Source organism: Myotis myotis, unplaced genomic scaffold, assembly GCF_014108235.1.
Source record: "Myotis myotis isolate mMyoMyo1 unplaced genomic scaffold, mMyoMyo1.p scaffold_m19_p_3, whole genome shotgun sequence".
In the NCBI taxonomy this organism is placed as follows: domain Eukaryota; kingdom Metazoa; phylum Chordata; class Mammalia; order Chiroptera; family Vespertilionidae; genus Myotis; species Myotis myotis.
In genome coordinates, this window is record NW_023416335.1 from 169,135,537 (window position 1) to 169,153,015 (window position 17,479).

At 41.3% G+C, this 17,479-nt stretch overlaps 1 protein-coding gene and 1 long non-coding RNA gene across 2 annotated transcripts in view; one reads left to right on the forward strand and one right to left on the reverse strand.

Moving 5' to 3' along the window:
* The window catches only part of LOC118651934, a 26,068-nt gene extending 16,596 nt beyond the window's left edge, over positions 1-9,472 (reverse strand). Inside the window, exon 1 of the long non-coding RNA XR_004966367.1 lies at positions 9,342-9,472. This is a non-coding gene — a long non-coding RNA (uncharacterized LOC118651934). The remainder of the gene's footprint in view (positions 1-9,341) is intronic.
* Positions 9,473-9,636: 164 nt separating this feature from the next.
* The window catches only part of ADAMTS20 (ADAM metallopeptidase with thrombospondin type 1 motif 20), a 169,909-nt gene continuing 162,066 nt past the window's right edge, over positions 9,637-17,479 (forward strand). Inside the window, exons 1-2 of the mRNA XM_036301604.1 lie at positions 9,637-10,025; positions 10,691-11,052. Of these exons, the coding sequence (XP_036157497.1) occupies positions 9,935-10,025; positions 10,691-11,052 (453 nt within the window). The 5' untranslated portion in view covers positions 9,637-9,934. The remainder of the gene's footprint in view (positions 10,026-10,690; positions 11,053-17,479) is intronic.

Sequence of the window (17,479 nt, forward strand, 5' to 3'; positions counted from 1 at the left end):
TCAGTTTGCATATTACCCTGTTACTATATAGGATAGAGGCCTGGTGCACTGGTGGGGCCGGCTGGTTTGCCCTGAAGGGTGTCCCAGATCAGGGTGGGGGTCCTGCTTGGGTGCCTGGCCAGCCTGCATGAGGGGCTGATGGGTGTTTGCAGCTGGTCACACCCCCTTCAGGGTGGGGGTCCTCACTGGGGTGCCTGGCCAGTCTGGTTGAGGGGCTAGGGGCCGTTTTCAGGCTGGCAGGTGACTGAATCTCCCAACCTCTCCTTTTTTTCTTTTTCTTTTTTTATTCTGTGATTTATTTAACTTTTATGGCTGTCACTGGAGCTGAGAGCCAGCTTTAGCTCTGAGGCTCGGCTTCAGCTCTGAGACCTCGGTTGCTGAAAGCAGGTATCTGGGCTTTGTTTAGCTTCTATAATTGCAACATAGTTGCTTAGAGTGCAGCTCAGAGCTGGGCGGTAGCAGGCGGGGAACCTTGGCTTCCTCCATCACTGGAGCAAGCAAGCTTCCTGTTCGCTTCAGCTGCCTGGCTGCCGGCTGCCATCTTGGTTGGGTTAATTTGCATATAGTAGCTCTGATTGGCTGGTGGGCATGGCTTAAGGTGTAGCAAAGGTATGGTCAATTTGCATGTTTGTCTTTTATTAGTGTAGATTATTATTATTAAATGTTTATCATTAAATCACCATTTTATTATTATTATTACTTAAGGAATACAGGATCATTGAAGAGAAAAGTAGAGAATAGATCTTACTATTATTCAAGGATATCATCACTGACACTGTGGTATATGTCTTTCTATACACTGCTTTTGTTGTTATTTATTAGTTTTATTACTTAGTGGTATTGTTGTAAAAGTTAATATTTTTCTTTTGTCAGTTATGTAAACTGTGGATAAGATGTCTAGTTATTTCTCTTGGAACCTCACCCTCACCACCCATGACTAAAAACAAAACAAATATCCCCAGAATAATGTGAGTACTTTCTTATTTTAAGCTTCATATATTACAGGCCAACTTTTCATTGACTTTTGAATTTTCCTTCTCCTGTGGCAAATGTTCCCACCAAAGTCATTTAAACACATTATCTTTACTATAATTTGAGGGCCCATAGTTTCAACTCTTTCATTTTGACTATTTCTTTATTAATTCCTGTTTCTGCTTTCCTTTACTTTCCCCCCAATATCTGAATTATTTGCTAAATTAAATTTTCATTCCTTTTTAAAAGTGATCTAAAAGTTTAAGGTTATAGATTTTCTTCTGTGTCTTGAATGTTACACAAAGACTAATACATAAGGTTTGTTTTTAAGATACAACTATTTTGTTAATTATGTTATTTAGGTCCTTTATATTCTCACTTATGTTCTTGCCTTTTTCCTCTCTCATGAACTGATTGATAGATATGAATTTAAAATCCCACTACTAATCTGTTCTTTCCCATACCCATTTATAACAAAACTAGAGGACCAGTGCACAAAAGTCATGCACTCTGGGGTGTCCCTCAGCCCAGCCTGCACCCTCTCGCAGTCGGACACCCTTAGCGCTGCCACAAGGCAGGAGAGGCTCCCACCACTGCCACTGTGCTCGCCAGCAGTGAGCCCAGCTTCTGGCTGAGCAGTGCTCCCCATGTGGGAGCGCACTGACCACCAGGTGGTAGCTCCTGCATTGAGCGTCTGCCCCCTGGTGGTCAGTGCACATCATAGTGACTGCTTGTTCCTCCATTTGGTTGATTTGCATATTACCCTTTTATTATATAGGATTTCTGCAACATGGAGGTAGTTGCTATGCTATGCAGTAATATATTTATAACTGCCATATATTTATATCTTTATTTTTCATCTTACTCTATAAAAATGGCATTCTCTTCTGTTACTCAGCATTTATTTTAGTATTAGCTCTAAGTGAAAAATTCTTCAGAAAAATATTCTCTGAGTTTTTCAGATTCAAAACTGTGTCTAGTCTAAACCTGAAGGGCAGCTTAGCTGAATATAATCCCTGGCTCAGATTTTTTCCTTGAGTATATACAGTAGGGCAAAAGGAGTTTTACAGTTGTGAGTATGGTAAACACCGAGTTTATTGTTGTATTATTTTAAATTAATTATTGTATTATTTTCCATATGTATACCTGTAAACCTACTTCTGCCCCACCCTGTGTATATTAAGGATGTTATTTCACCATTTTCTGATGTTGAGTGTCGCTGTGGAGAAATATGAAATAACCTAATTATTTTATCTTTATAAATAACATTTATTTTGTCTGACTGCTTAAAAATTCTTTATTTTAAAGCTCAGTAGCTTTACTAGGAAATGTCTTAATGTTGATCATTCTTGGTCAATTCTTTTGAGTCTTTCCAATATGTAGATTCAGGTCTTTTATTCAACAAAAGCATTATTGAATTATAACTTTACATTTTTCCTGTCCACTTGTTTGATTCTTTTTCCCTCAGGAGCTACTCCAGATATGTCTATGTGGATCCCCAATGCATATCTTTTCTATTTATTGTTTTCTCTCTCTTCCTTCCTTCCTTCCTTCCTTCCTTCCTTCCTTCCTTCCTTCCTTCCTTCCTTCCTCCTTCCTTCCTTCCTTCCTTCCTTCCTTCTCCCTTCTTTTGTTTTTGTCCATTCTTTATTTCCATTTCAATGTGGTCACTTTCCTCATTTTTCCACATTCCTTATTGTTTTATTAATATTTTTCTATTCCTCCTCATGCTCTTTTCAATTTTGTTTTTATTGTGTTGAGGTGCCTTTTTCTCCTGTAGTTCTTTCCCGAGTTCTGCTAGATCATATTTTAATTCTTGTATTGCTTTTCCATATCTTCCATGAGTTCTTATTTCTGCTTTGAGGTCTTACTTCAAAAGTAATCTCTTCAGCCCTGGCTGGTTTGGCTCAATTTTTAGAGCATTGGCCTGAGGACGGAAGGGTCACTGGTCCAATTCCCCAGTCAAGAGCACATACCTAGGTTGTTGGTTTGGTCTCCTGGCCCAGTTGGTCGGTCCCATGAGGGAAGCAACCAATCAATATATCTCTCTCACAGTGATGTTTCTCTTCTCTCTCTCTCTCTCTCTCTCTCTCTCTCTCTCTCTCTCTCTCTCTCTCCCCCTCCTCCCTCCCTCTTCTTTCCCCCCTTTCACTCTGTCTGAAAATCAATGGGAAAAATATCCTTGGGTGAGAATTAAAAAAAAGAAAGTAATCTCGCCGAAACCGGTTTGGCTCAGTGGATAGAGCGTCGGCCTGCGGACTGAAAGGTCCCAGGTTCGATTCTGGTCAAGGGCATGTACCTGGGTTGCAGGCACATCCCCAGTGGGAGATGTGCAGGAGGCAGCTGATCGATGTTTCTCTTTCATTGATATTTCTGACTCTCTATCTCTCTCCCTTCCTCTCTGTAAAAAAATCAATAATAAAAAAAAAAGTAATCTCTTCACTTTTTTTTTAATCCAAAATTTTTGTCTGCTCCACGGCAACATGTTTCTAGTGTTTTTCTTTACCTGTAGGTAAGTTTTGATGCTCTTTCCCACATGTGTTTCTTATAGCATATTTGCATTTATTGTATGCAGTCCTTTAATGAAAAACCCAAAAACTCATCCTTTAATTAATTGGATTTTCCGGAACTAGCTATTCACTGGGGCTGAGAGGTTCCGAGTAGCCTCCTAGCTGCTCCCTTTGTCTGCTGTCACAGAGACAGATGCCTCCTGTAGCTCTGGCTCCTCTTTGTTATTATCTGCATTAGCCCTCTTCTGCTTCTCTGGAAAACACAGTCCAGGAGACTTCTGCTAACAGAACTGCTCATGTACTCAATCTCTGATGTTCCACAAGAGAACTACAACTTTCACAAAACAGGGTGAACACTCACCTTCAGAATATGTATTTTTTCTGGTGTTACTTGATAGCTACCCATGCTTAGCCTTATTGCTCCTTTTTTGAATATTTTCTTTACTTTTTTCACAAGGCTCCTACCTCAATTGTTTATGATAACTGCTATATGATCTGGGAGTTATCATTCTTCTTTTTAAATTTTATTTGCTTTAAAATATATTTTTATTGATTTCAGAGAGGAAGGGAGAGGGAAAGAGAGATAGAAACATTCATGATAACAGAGAATCATAGATCGACTGCCTTCTGTATGATTCCCACCAGGGATGAAGCCTGCAACCCAGGCATGTGCCCTGACTTGGAATTGAACCCTGACCTTCCAGTTCAAAAGTTGATGGTTATCCACTAAGCCACACCGGCTGGGCACATTCCCCTTTTTTTAAAAAAAGCAATTTCCAGGAGGAGAAGGTGAACTATCCAATGCACATTGCAATATTAATCTTTTGTGTTGATTTTCTTGGCATATTTGAATAATATGTAATATTTCAGTCTCAAAGTAGTACACATACATGTGAAGAAATTCTACAAGAATAGGGAAACAACCACCTAAAAAAATTAGAAGTAGCAGTGCCCCTGGCTCTTATGGAGCTAGGAATAGAGTCTGTTCCCATTAACCAGACTGGAAAACCTTTTGATGCACAAGCATTGGGTAAAGTACACAGCAAAGTCTTGCCTCAATAGTAGGAAATAATTATCCTTAGACTGAGCACTGCTTTACTCTCTTAAAAGCAAGACCAGAAAAGCTCTAGCTATTTTTAAGCAACCTAATTGCACCTCAGAGCAAAGATAGAGAAGATGAATAAGAACACAAAAATAACCAGCACTCAAATGGGCAAAATTGACAATGCATGACACCTAGTAAAAAATTATCAGGGTTTCAAAGAAGGAAGAAAATATGACCAATACAAATAAGAAAAAAATTACAACAACAACAATCAAAACTGATGAAGAAATGACCCATATGTTAGAATAAATAATAAAAGAATTATTATAACTCCATTTTGAAAGTTTAAAAGTTAAGTAGAGGCATGCAAGATATAAATAAGACCCAAACTAAAGTTCTAGAGATAAACTTATAACATGAGATTAAAGCTATATTGAATAGTATTAATTGTAAATTAGACATGGCACAAAAAAAAATTAGTGAATTCAAAGACAACAATAAAAATTATCCAAAATAAAACACAGAAATTTACATAACAAGTCCTTGAATGAGAGGAGAGAACAAAGATATATTTAAAAAATAATGACTCCAAACTTTGTAAATTTGATAAAAATAATAACTCACAGTACCCCAAAACTCAATGAACTCTATAAATAAGAAACACGAGAAAAATCACATCAAGGCCCACCATAAAAAACAATTACACAAAACTAATCATGAAGATAAAATCTTAAAAACAGTTATAAGAGATACCCTATGTACAGAAGATAAGAATGACATATTATTTTTGTTAGAAAACTCAAACAAGAAGAGAGTAGCTCAAATTCTTAAAGCATTGAAAGAATTCTATACCCAGAAAAAAAAAGGTTTAAAAAATAATGGTCAAATAAAGACTAAAAACCATATACAAGTTAGAAGAACTCATCATCTTATTTTATAAGAAATGTTAAAGGAAGCCTTGAATGCAAAAGGAAAATGATATCGGGTGAAAATAATTGCTTAAATAAAAATAACAACAATGCAATATGGAATTTATAACCTATGAAAGTTAAATGTATGGTGACAACAACACAAGGTTAGAAGGAAAGACATTGAACTGGCACACTATTACTTGAAGGTAGACAGAGATAAGTTAAAGAATTATACTATAAATTCCAGGGAAACCATCTAAATAACAAAAGAAAGAGTTCTAATTAACAAAGAAGATTAAATAGAATGATAAAACACATTCAGTTAATCAAGAAGGAGGCAGAAAAAAGGAAAAAAAAATGAATAAATAGAACAAACAGGAAAAATAGAAAACAAATAGCAAGATAATAAACTTGAATGTAAACATATTATTATATTAAATATAAATGGTATAGATATCCTAATTAAAAGACAGAGATGATAAGATTGGTAAGTTGTTTAATTCTCCTTGGTTATATAAATTTCAATATTAGTACTTATTTATCCAATGAATATTTAATTTATTTTTGTTCAATGGGGACACGGCATCTGGTGCTGGGGATACTGACTCAAAGGCTAGCTATAGGTTCTCCTCACATGATCCTTGCAATCTGGTGTTGAATCCAGATAAGCAAATAAAAATTAGAACAGAGTGTAATAAGTGCTTGGGCATAAGAATTTGATTCTTTCCTGTATATCTGGAAACAAAAGTGCTTTAAAAATTATTAACACAATGACCACAGCTTGTATCATTTTAATTACAATGATGAATAATTTCTCACTCCTGCTACAATATATAAAGACTTTTTTACTAAACTATTGACCAGTTAGTTGTAAGTAAGAATGGAGCAGCATCTATGAGATCTGCCAAATTTATTTGTGTGCATTTTGTATTTCCCAATTCTCTCCCTCTATTAAGTCAAGGAGTCTCAACTTGGGTCAATTTTGCTCCCAGGGGACATTTGACAATATGAAAATGTTGGGGTAGGGTACTACTGGCATTCAGTGAGTAGAGGCCAGGGATGCTGCTTAACATTCTACCATTCACAGGGCAGTCCCCTCTTCCCGAAAAACAAATCACCTAGCTCAGAAAGTCAATATAGTGCCTTGGTTGAGAAACCCTGAACTTGCTGACCCAATTCATCCAGTTTGCCTAGAACTTTCCAAGTTTTAACACTGAATGTCTAGCAGTCATAGAAACTCCCGGGCCCAGTCTTATGTAAATAGTGAAGACTGATCATCCTATCTCCTACCTGCTGATATTAGAAAAGCAGTCTGTATTCAAATAGTTGTTCCTTTTGGTTAGGACATTCAGTTCCCTATTGTAATGACCATCATAATCAGCATGAATGTCAATTGAGCACATATTTTACCCAGTGTTAGGCTATGTATGTTACCTGTATAATTCCTTTTAATCATGAGATGATTATTACCTCCATTTACAATTAATAAAATGTAAGCTTATAAAGTTTAGGTAAATTGTTGGATTTACACATCTAGCTATGGTAGAATTAGATTACAAAACAAGATCTATCTTGTGTACAGTGACTAAAGTTAACATATTCCTGCCTTGCAAGATTGAAAATATATTTTTTCTACACTATGCCAACCTCATAGCATAGTTTGTAATTATAATGACGACTTTAGAATAACAAATCAAACAAAATTACATTTTTTATAAGTATAGCTTCCATTTTCTGAGTTGCTGGTTATAACAGTGCTGCATCAGAGTTGAGCCTGCATGAAGAGTACAATCTTTTTTTTTAAGTATAGAAATCAAAACCAAAGATATTGGAGTCTAACTGGATATGTTATCTGAGTGAATAATTTAATTTCTCTTGGTACTATAGAGGGAATGTGCAATTTAAATGGGTTAATCTTTATGAAGTCCCATGTATAGTGCTTAGTCTGTTAATATTTCATAAGTGGTGGCTATAATGATCAATGTGAGGAAATTGCTTGATTTAAATGGCATAGATTAGCTTATTGGTAACATTTTCATTAGTAGGGGAGAAGGCAGGAAGAGAGACAAACAATGTGAATATCCTAACAGTTATAGTCTAGTATAATGAAAAGGCATTGGAGTAAAAAAGGATTTGTGTAACTCCACCTTAGATACTATATGAAAATGTAACATTTATCTGCTATTAAATGAGGGAAATAACGCTCTTTATTAAACACTAGAGGCCCAATGCACGAAATTCATGCAAGAGTAGGCCTTCCTTCCCCTGGCTGCTGGCACCCGGGACCCAGGTTTCCCTCACAGCCCCGGTTTCGTCCAGAAGGTCTCTGGTCTAATTAGCATATTATGCTTTTATTACTATAGATCCTAAAGATTATAATGGCAGAGAATACACATTCCATGCATTTTCCCATTTCTTTAAAAAAGCAAAAAATAAAAAAGCCCTATTCTTAGAACAGTGTTTTCAAATAGAGCAGGTTGAAAATCAAATACTCCATTACAAACACTACTTTGAATGACATCCAGTGATGGAAATGAAATATCTATTTTGCCTGCAGCCAGCAGTCAGATAGCCAATTAAACAGGTGCAGTTCTATTTTTCTGTTATTTGTAGGGGGAGGCATGGCTCTACTGTAAAGATGCATTCAGAACTGCAATGCAATTAAAATGACTCTAACGCTAATGTCCTGAAGGTAACCACTAAATAGACAGGTGTGGGTGAAGTCCGTTGTTTTTTGTTTAGAGTAACAGTACGCTTAACTTATAAAAACACCGGAAGTCTATAATTCTGTGATGAATAAAATGATACTTGTGAGGAAGGGGTACAAAAGAAGGGGATTGATTGTGGAAGAATTACCATCAAAGCTGGGTAATTTCCTTGGCAAAAGTAAGATGAAACTCTCCTTCCCTGAATAAGATTGTTCCGCATTTGTGACTAACAGATGGACCAAAGTGTATGATGTAAAAGTAAAGAGGTATGCCACAAGAGGCTAATTCAAAGCAAACAGAAATCTCATTGTTGAGAGCTCAGGGGAGGAAGGACAGCCAGCGACTAAATTGAGAGTGTGTTCCTTTGTGTGTGTGGAGATTTACCCACACATCCCTTTACCTTTTCTTTCACATTCTTTCTCTCCTTTGGTTGGATTTCAAGGCAATCTACTCTCTGCCCTTTTGTCCCCATACTGGTTATACAGAGAAGCAGTTATGGAACCTGCATATCAAACAGGTGGACCTGGGAAATGAGAAAGTAATTCTGAAATGATGATTGCTTTCTGCTCCCCCTGAGGTCCATCCACTTTCACAGGCACCAGGTGACACAACTGGATTTAGAGCTACAGTAATTGTTTAGAAAGGTAATTGTGGATGCGTCAGGGCCATTTAGATATTTTATAATATAAGAAAATACGATCAGTCTTTAAAAAGTAAAATGTTCATCAGAAAGTTTCATAAAAATATTGACTCATAGGCAGGGGCAGATCCAAATTTTGTGGCACTTGACGTTTTTATAATTTTGGGCCCCTTTATATACCCATGAAGTACAAACAATGAATATTCAAAGGACAAAAATCACAATAACTTGTCTGGGACTTTGGAGACTGAGATCCTTTTCTTTTCGAATTTCTTTAAACCATTTCCAGAAATTCCCACTCAGAAGTGTTTGTTGATCGCAACCTTAGCTTCTCCTCGGCACCTACAACACTCTTAAATTTCCAACAACTCCTGGGCATTTAAGCTTCATTGGTAGCATCCGCTGCCTACAAGAACTATAGCTTCTTTTATCTCGCTTGAGAAGCCTAAAATGACCGTGAAACCTAAATAACAGAAACTTTCCATCTGATGCTTATTTCATTATAAGAACTGAAACACCCCCCCCCCCCCCGCCCCCCCCTTATCATCGATCTACCTCGGCCTCGCAGCTGGTATCCGTCTTGGGTTTTACAGGTACCGGGATGGTGTCCAGCTGAAACCCCGGGCAATCAAATCCCACGTTGCACGCCCACAGCGGGAGCCCGCGGGGACCGCACTCCGCCCGCAGCTCGGGGCTGGGGGGCGGGCTGCGCGCCTGAGGGCGAGCCGGGCCGCGCCTCCCGCTGATTGGCCGGGGCCGGCCCCTGGGGCGGGCTCTCCCCGCGCTGGCCCGGCTCGGGGTGGCTATATTGGCACCGTTCCTGCTGGGTCGAGTCGCTTCCTCGCGCGGAGCTGGACCTGAGCTGAGGGCTTCTGAGGGCGGTGCTGGCGCGGGAAGCGGAGCGAGGCTGCCGAGAAAAAGGAGGGGGCTGCGGGGCTGCAGTGCGATGAAGCAGCGGCTCAGGGAGCGGAGGCCGGCGGTGTGGCGAGACGGGCCGGCCCGGGGCCGGGGCTGCTGCTCGGGAGGCTGCTGAGGCGCCGCGGCGGCCGGCGCGGAGAGCGGCGGGCGAGAGGGAGGAGAGGCGCGGAGCGCGGGGCAGCCGGCTGGCTGGGGTTGGCCTCCCGGGCAGGGATCTCCCGGGTGGAACCATGCGGGTGGCCAAGTGGCTGACGGGGCTGCTCTACCAGCTCTCGCTCTTCATCGCCAGGTCTTGGGAAGTTCACTTCCACCCCCGGCAAGGTAAGGTCACCGCGCGGCGCCGCCAGCCGCGAGGTGGGGGCTCGGGCCTGAGCGGGACCCCCGGACGGAGTTGGGGGGGGGGGTGAGCGGCGGAGCCGGTTGGGGAGCCCTGGCTCTGCAGGGGCTCCGGAGCCTCCCGGGTCAGCCGGCCTCCCCAGCATCCCGAGAGGTGGTCGCTGGGTCGGGTTTCGAGGAATCGTGCGCGGGGCACAGGACTCCCTCCGGGGACCATGCGGTGGGGGCGCGCGGGGCAGGGGGGCGCGCGGGGCAGGGGGGCACGTGCGCCCCTCAGGCACGAGCTGGCGGGGGCGGAGGGGGAAGCGGAGAGGCTGGGGAAGGGGGTGGGCTGCTCAGGGCCTGGCGCGTCAGGGTCTTTGCGCGGGGAGGGTGAAGCCAGTCGGGGGTGTGGGAAAGCCGGGGGTTCGCACTCCCAGAGCGCACGTGTGTGTGTGTTTGTGTGTGTGTGTGTGTGTTTGTGTGTGTGTGTGCGCGCGCGCTCGCCATCCTGTGTGCATTTGTCGCGCTGCGGAGTGTTCCGGGGAGTTGGGACCTTGGGTCTTTGGTGGGGACGTTTGGTGGAAGAAGTTTTGGGGTTGGAGTTGGAAACACGTGTGTGTGTGTGTGGGTGGGGGGGGCGCTCAATGGCCATTTCCCTGTGGTTGCAGAAGCGCTGGTGAGGACCCTGGCCTCGTACGAAGTGGTGACCCCCACGCGGGTCAATGAGTTCGGCGAAGTGTTCCCTCAGAGCCACCACTTCAGTCGGAGGAAGCGCAGCTCAGAGGCGCCCGAGCCCCCGCCGTTCCGGACCCACTACCGGATCAGCGCCTACGGGCAGCTGTTCCAGCTGAACCTGAGCGCGGACGCGGCCTTTCTGGCGGAGGGCTTCACCGAGGTGCACTTGGGGGCCCCGGCGCGCGGGGCGGAGGAGAGCCGGGCGGTGTCCCCCGGCTTGCGCCACTGCTTCTATCGGGGCCAGGTCAATGCTCGGGAGGATCACATAGCGGTCTTCAGCCTCTGTGGAGGCCTGGTAAGCGCCCTCCGGTCCTTTGACGTTTTCTTGAGATCCAATCGAAGGCTCCATTCAGGCAGCCATGTAATGGGTTTTTCTGAGTTTGTGGTTGGTGACCCAAGAGATCAGAGCGGGTCACTGGAGGGATTAACACCTAAGTGAACCCAAGCCAGAGGCCACTCCTTCCTGCAGCGAGGGGCTTGGAAGAACAGCATGTCTACCTGCTGGGCAAAATGAGCTCTACTGTGAAAAGCTGAGAGACTTGAAAGTGTCAGACAGAGAGGCCCAATGAGTGCGTCGGGGAGTGGCCGCATGGCCTCTGCTACGAGTGAAGCGTGGTTTTCACTCCGACACATCCATTGCTGACCATCTGTCGAGGCAGAACCTCCTGGACTTACTTAAGTTTGTTCTTTAAATGTTAGGCTGATAGAAGGAAAAGAATGTGTACATATAACGAAAAGGTGAGAAAGGAAGAGTGGGTTTTCAATAGTATGTGGATGCTCATTAATCGGTGCAGTACAGAATAGGGAAGAGGTTGAATCTGACTTTAAATACGTTGCATTAAACAAAATATAGGAGAGTGTCTACAGTGGCCTGGTGCCAGCAAATGGTCATTAGAGTGACAAGAGTAAAAGATGGAGACTTTGTAAGAAAAGCCTTATTGTGGGGAGAGAGGAAGTGAAATGAAACACATAGAACCCAGTATTTTCTCTCCCTCTGAAATAGATTGTAAGTCTGTTTGCCATGATTCTCTTCAGTCTGGGGAAATATCTTCTCTAAATTCTCCTAAAATAATAACTCATATGTTATTTTACACACTTAAGATGATCTAATTGGCTCCCTTGTAAATACTAACAGTAATCAAAATGTTACAGCTATTACAATTTGTGGTGCTGTGATGTATACTTCTTTAAGAATGCATTCAATATCTATTGGGGAGGGGTCTGTTTACTACTATACTTTCCCAGTGGTGATACTATAAAAGATCCAGATAGCTACATCAAGTCTAATGTAATACAGAAGTATCAGTTTATTGGTAACAAAGTAACAATGTCTGTGGTTTTTTACCTACAATCATACTTTTAGGAAATGTTAGGTATCAGAGGTTAGTAAAAATAAAGATGTAATACTTTACATCAAGTTTTAGCCTTTTCCTTTTTGGAGCAATTTTTTAAAAGAATAGTCATAGAACATCAACACTGTTTATTTTTTAATTAAGTAAAATAAATGGATAATAGTTCTCACCAGGCCACATGTAATACTTCCTCTCAGGTTAATTGATGTAAGATGTCTTCTTGGGTGTGAATAGGTCATTACTAAATAAACTTGGAAAGTCTCTTTGGTCTTTTTCATGCTGTTTTCTTGAGCTACATTTACATGGAATGATTTCAACAATTTTCTTTCTGCTGTGGATAAATGTAAAATGCTTGCAACATAAGGATGACAGAAACACACTAATATTTACATGGCTACTTATATGGCAAAGGAAATAAAAATATCCTCTTTCATAGAACCTTTCAAAATAATATTTAGCTTTTCTGGAAAATTCTATATTTACTACCACAAATTTGACCTGGTCAATATGTGTTTTGTTTTGTTTTTCTCTTAATTGAATTTGTTGGGGTGACATCTATAATAATAAAAGCGTAAATGCTAATTAGACCCGATGTCCTTCCAAATGTCCTTCCGGGTGACCTTCCGGACAAAACCAGGGCTGCGAGGGAATCCTGGGTCCAGGGTGCCTGCCGGTGGCCTGAGGGAAGCCCACGTCTCAGGTCCCAGAGGGAAGCCGGTGCCGGCAGCTGGGGGAAGAAAGGCCTACTCTTGCATGAATTTCATGCATCGGGCCTCTAGTTGGTTAATAAAACCATACAGATCTCACATGATCTCACTCATGTGGAATCTAATGAACAAAATAAACTGATGAACAAAATAGACCCAGCGACATAGAAGCATGGAACAGACTGAAGAATTTCAGAAGGAAGGTGGCAGGGGTGGAGGGGTGGGTGGGGAGTGATTAACCTGGGAACTTATGCATACATGCATAACCCAGGGACATAATAGTGTGGTGAACGCCTGGGAGAGGCTGGTGCAGGGTGAAGGGGATCAATGAGGGAAAAAACCAAAGGGGATATCTGTAATACTTTCAACAATAAAGATGAATTAAAAAAATAATTGTACAGGTTTCAAGTGTACAATTCTGTAACACATTATCAGTATACCACCCAAACTCAAGTCTCTTTCCACCACCATTTATCCCCTCTTTACCTCACCCCCCCTTCCTCTCTGGCAATCACCATACTATTGCCTGTGTCTATGAGGTTTTTTTTTGCTTTTTGCTTAATCCCTTCAACTTTTTCACCCAGCTCCCCCAACCCTCCTGCCCTCAGACAGCAGTCAGTCAGTTCACTATCTATGATTCTGTTTCTATTTTGTGTTTTTGGTCATTAGATTCCACATGTAAATGATATCATATGGTATTTGTTTTTCTCTGATTGGCTTATTTCACTTAGCGCAGTGGTTCTCAACCTTGGCTGCACATTAGAATCACCTGGGAATCTTTTTAAAATCCTGATTTCTGGGCCTCATCCTCCAGACATTCTGTTTCTTTGTTACTAATGTTGTGGCCTCACCCCATAACAAAGAAACAGAATGTCTGGAGGATGGGGCCCAGAAATCAGGATTTTAAAAAGATTCCCAGATGATTCTAATGTGCAGCCAAGGTTGAGAACCACTGACTTAGCACAATACCCTTTAGGTCCATCCATGCTTCTGCAAAATTAAGAGTTCCTTTTTTATGGCCAAGATGTATTCTATTGTGCAAATGAACCACAGCTTTTTTTATCCACTCATCTACTGAGAAGCACTTGGGCTAATTCTAAATCTTGGCTATTCCAAATAACTTTGTAAGGAACATAGCGGTGCATATATTTCTTCAAAGTACTGTTTTGGATTTCTTCAGGTTTATTCCCAGAAGTGAAATTGCTGTGTCATAAGGCAGTTCCATTTTGAATTTTTTGAGGAAACTTCTATAGTGTTTTACACAGTGGCTGCACTAATATGCATTCCCACCAATAGTGCACAAAGTTTTCCTTATTCCACATCCTCACCAGCACTTGTTTGTTGATTTATTGATAACCATTCTGACAGTCATGAGGTGATCTCTTATTGTAGTTTTAAATTGCATTTCTCTGATGATTAGTGACATTAGACATCTTTTCATATGTCTGTTGGTCATCTGTATATCCTCTTTGGAGAAGTGTCTAGTTAGGTCCCTTGCCCATTTTTTAATTGGGTTGTTTGTTTTCTTGATGTTGAGTTGTAAAAGTTCTTTATACATTTTGGATATTAACTCCTTATCATATGTATCATTGGCAAATATGTTCTCCCATTCAGTGGGTTGTCTTTTCATTTTGCTCATGGTTTCCTTTGCTGTGCAAAAACTGTTTAGTTTGATGTAGTCCCATTTAATTATTTATTTTTCTTTTGTTTCCTTTGAGGAAATATGTCAGAAAAAATATTGCTACAAGAAATGTCTGAGATTTTACTGCCTACGTTTTCTTCTATGATTTTTTATGTTTTTACAACTTACATTTAAGTATTTAATCAATTTTTACTTTATTCTTGGGATGGTGTGAGAAGATGGTCTGGTTAAATTTTTTTTTTTTTGCATGTGTCCAATTATCACAACACTATTTATTGAAGAGACTGTCTTTATCCCATTGTGTATTTCTGCCTCTTCTGTAAAATTTTAATTGACCATAAAGGTGTGGGTTATTCTGTTCTATGCATCTATATGTCTGTTTTTATGCCAGTACCAAGCTGTTTTGATTACTATGACCTACTATGACCTGTTTGATTACTATGACCTATATCCAGTATTGTGATCTCCAACTTCGTTCTTCTTTCTCAAGATTACTGAGGTTACTTTGGTGTCTTTGTGTTTCCATATACATTTTTGGAATATTAGTTCTAGTTTTCTGTGATATACCATTGGTATTTTAATAGGAATTGTGTTGAACCTGTAGATCGTTTTGGGTAGCGTCACCTTTTAATGATGTTAATTCTTCCTATCCATGAACACAGTATATGCTTCCACTTATTTATTTATTTATTTATTTATTTATTTATTTATTTTTTTAGTTAAATCTTTATTGTTCAGATTATTACATTTGTTCCTCTTTTTCCCCCCATAACTTCCCCTCCACCCAGTTCCTACCCCACCCTTCTCCCTCACTCCCCACCCACTGTCCTCATCCATAGGTGCACGATTTTTGTCCAGTCTCTTCCTGCATCCCCCACACCCCTTTCCCCCCCAAGAGTAGTCAGTCCACTCCCTTTCTATGCCCCTGATTCTATTATAATCACCAGTTCATTATGTTCATCAGATTATTCACTTGATTTTCAGATTTACTTGTTGATAGATGTGTATTTGTTGTTCAAAATTTGTATCTTTACCTTTTTCTTCTTCTTCCTCTTATTAAAGGATACCTTTCAGCATTTCACATAATACTGGTTTGGTGGTGATAAGCTCCTTTAGCTTTTTTTTTTTTTTTATCTGTGAAACTCTTTATCTGGCCTTCAATTCTGAATGATAGCTTTGCTGGGTTAAGTAATCTTGGTTGTAGGTTCTTGGCATTCATCACTTTGAATATTTCTTGCCACTCTCTTCTGGCCTGCAAAGTTTCTGTTGAGAAATCAGCTGACATTCATATGGGTACTCCCTTGTAGGTAACTGACTTTTTTTCTCTTGCTGCTTTTAAGATTCTCTGTTTGTCTTTTGCTCTTGGCATTTTAATTATGATGTGTGTTGGTGTGGTCCTCTTTGGATTCTTTTTGTTTGGGGTTCTCTGTGCTTCCTGGACTTGTAAGTCTATTTCTTTCACCAGGTAGGGGAAGTTTTCTGTCATTATTTCTTCAAATAAGTTTTCAATATCTTGCTCTCTCTCTTCTTCTGGCCCCCCTATAATTTGGATGTTGGTACGCTGTCCCAGAGGCTCCTTACACTATCTTCGTATTTTTGGATTCTTTTTAAATTTTGCTTTTCTGGTTGGGTGTTTTCTGCTTCTTCGCATTTCAAATCTTTGACTTGATTCTTGCGATCCTCTGGTCTGCTGTTGGGAGTCTGTATAATATTCTTTATTTCAGTCAGTGTATGCTTAATTTCTAGTTGGTTCTTTATCACAACATTGAGGGTCTCATTAGATTTCTTGTAGATCTCATTAAGTTTATCGGCAGTTTCTAGAAAATTATTGAAAGACCTTAAAAGTGTGGTTTTGAACTCTATATCCAGTAGTTTGCTTTCCTCCATTTCTGTCATTTGTGTCCTGTTTCTTTGTCTCCGCATTTTTTATGCTTCCCTGTGTTGATACAGTGGTTTTCTGTGCTAAGTGTCCTCTAGGTCCCAGTGGTTCAGCCTCCCCAATTACCTGAGGAGGACACTCTTGGTGCACCCCCTTGTGGTCTTTGTGCACAGTCTTGTTGTAGTTAAGCCTTGATTGTTGTAGGTATCACTGGGAGGAATTGGCCTCCAGGCCAATTGGCTGTGAGAATCAGCTGTGTCTGCAGTGGGAGAACTTCTGTGCTGGAGACACCCCTCTGGGGCAAGACTTGCTTCAATGGGGCTTTGGTGCTCACTGAGTCTGCCCCCTGAGTGTGTCCTTTATGTTTCTACGGAGCTGCAAACTGGATGGTCCCACTCTGACCTCTGGGCTTCCTGGCTCCTGGATCTCTAGGGAGGTGCTAATCTAGCCTCTGCCTGAGGCTATCCAGCAAAAGCCTCCCTGCAGGGCTTCGGCAGGGCGGGTCCCATGGGATCAACAGGGCGGGGCTAGCAGTTATGGCTGCTCTCAGTCTTGCCCTCAGAGGCTTTGCTTCTCAATGTCCTGGTAATCTCTGCAAGCCCCTCAGAGAGAAAGCTGCCCTCGAGTTCCAACCGCTGCCTGATAGTCCTGCTTCTCCCGTATGAGTCTGGATCCCTAGAGACTCGCATGGAACTGGAGCTCAGAGCCTGAGACTTCCTCCTGAATGAAAACGACAACTGCGCCCTCAGCCTCCCGCCCGCTCCGCATGCACCTCCGCACCTTAGTATTTTACTTCCGCACTGCGCCACCTCTGAGGCTCTGTATGCTTTTCTCTTTCCTTCTAGTTGTAGAATTTCCACTCAGCCAGCCTTCCTGTGGTTCTGGGTGATGTCCGTTCCGTCTTTTAGTTGTATTTTTGAAGTGGTTGTGCGAGGCAGCAATCTCCGGTGTTTACCTATGCCGCCATCTTGGTTTCCTCCTGCTTCCACTTATTTATATCTTCCTCAGTTTCTTTCTTCAGTATTCTTTATTTTTCTGAATACAGGTCTTTTACCTCCTTGGTTACATTTTTTTCTGGCTACTTTGTTTTTTGTTGTCATTGTTGCAATTGTAAATGGGATTGTTTTCTTAATTTTTCTTTC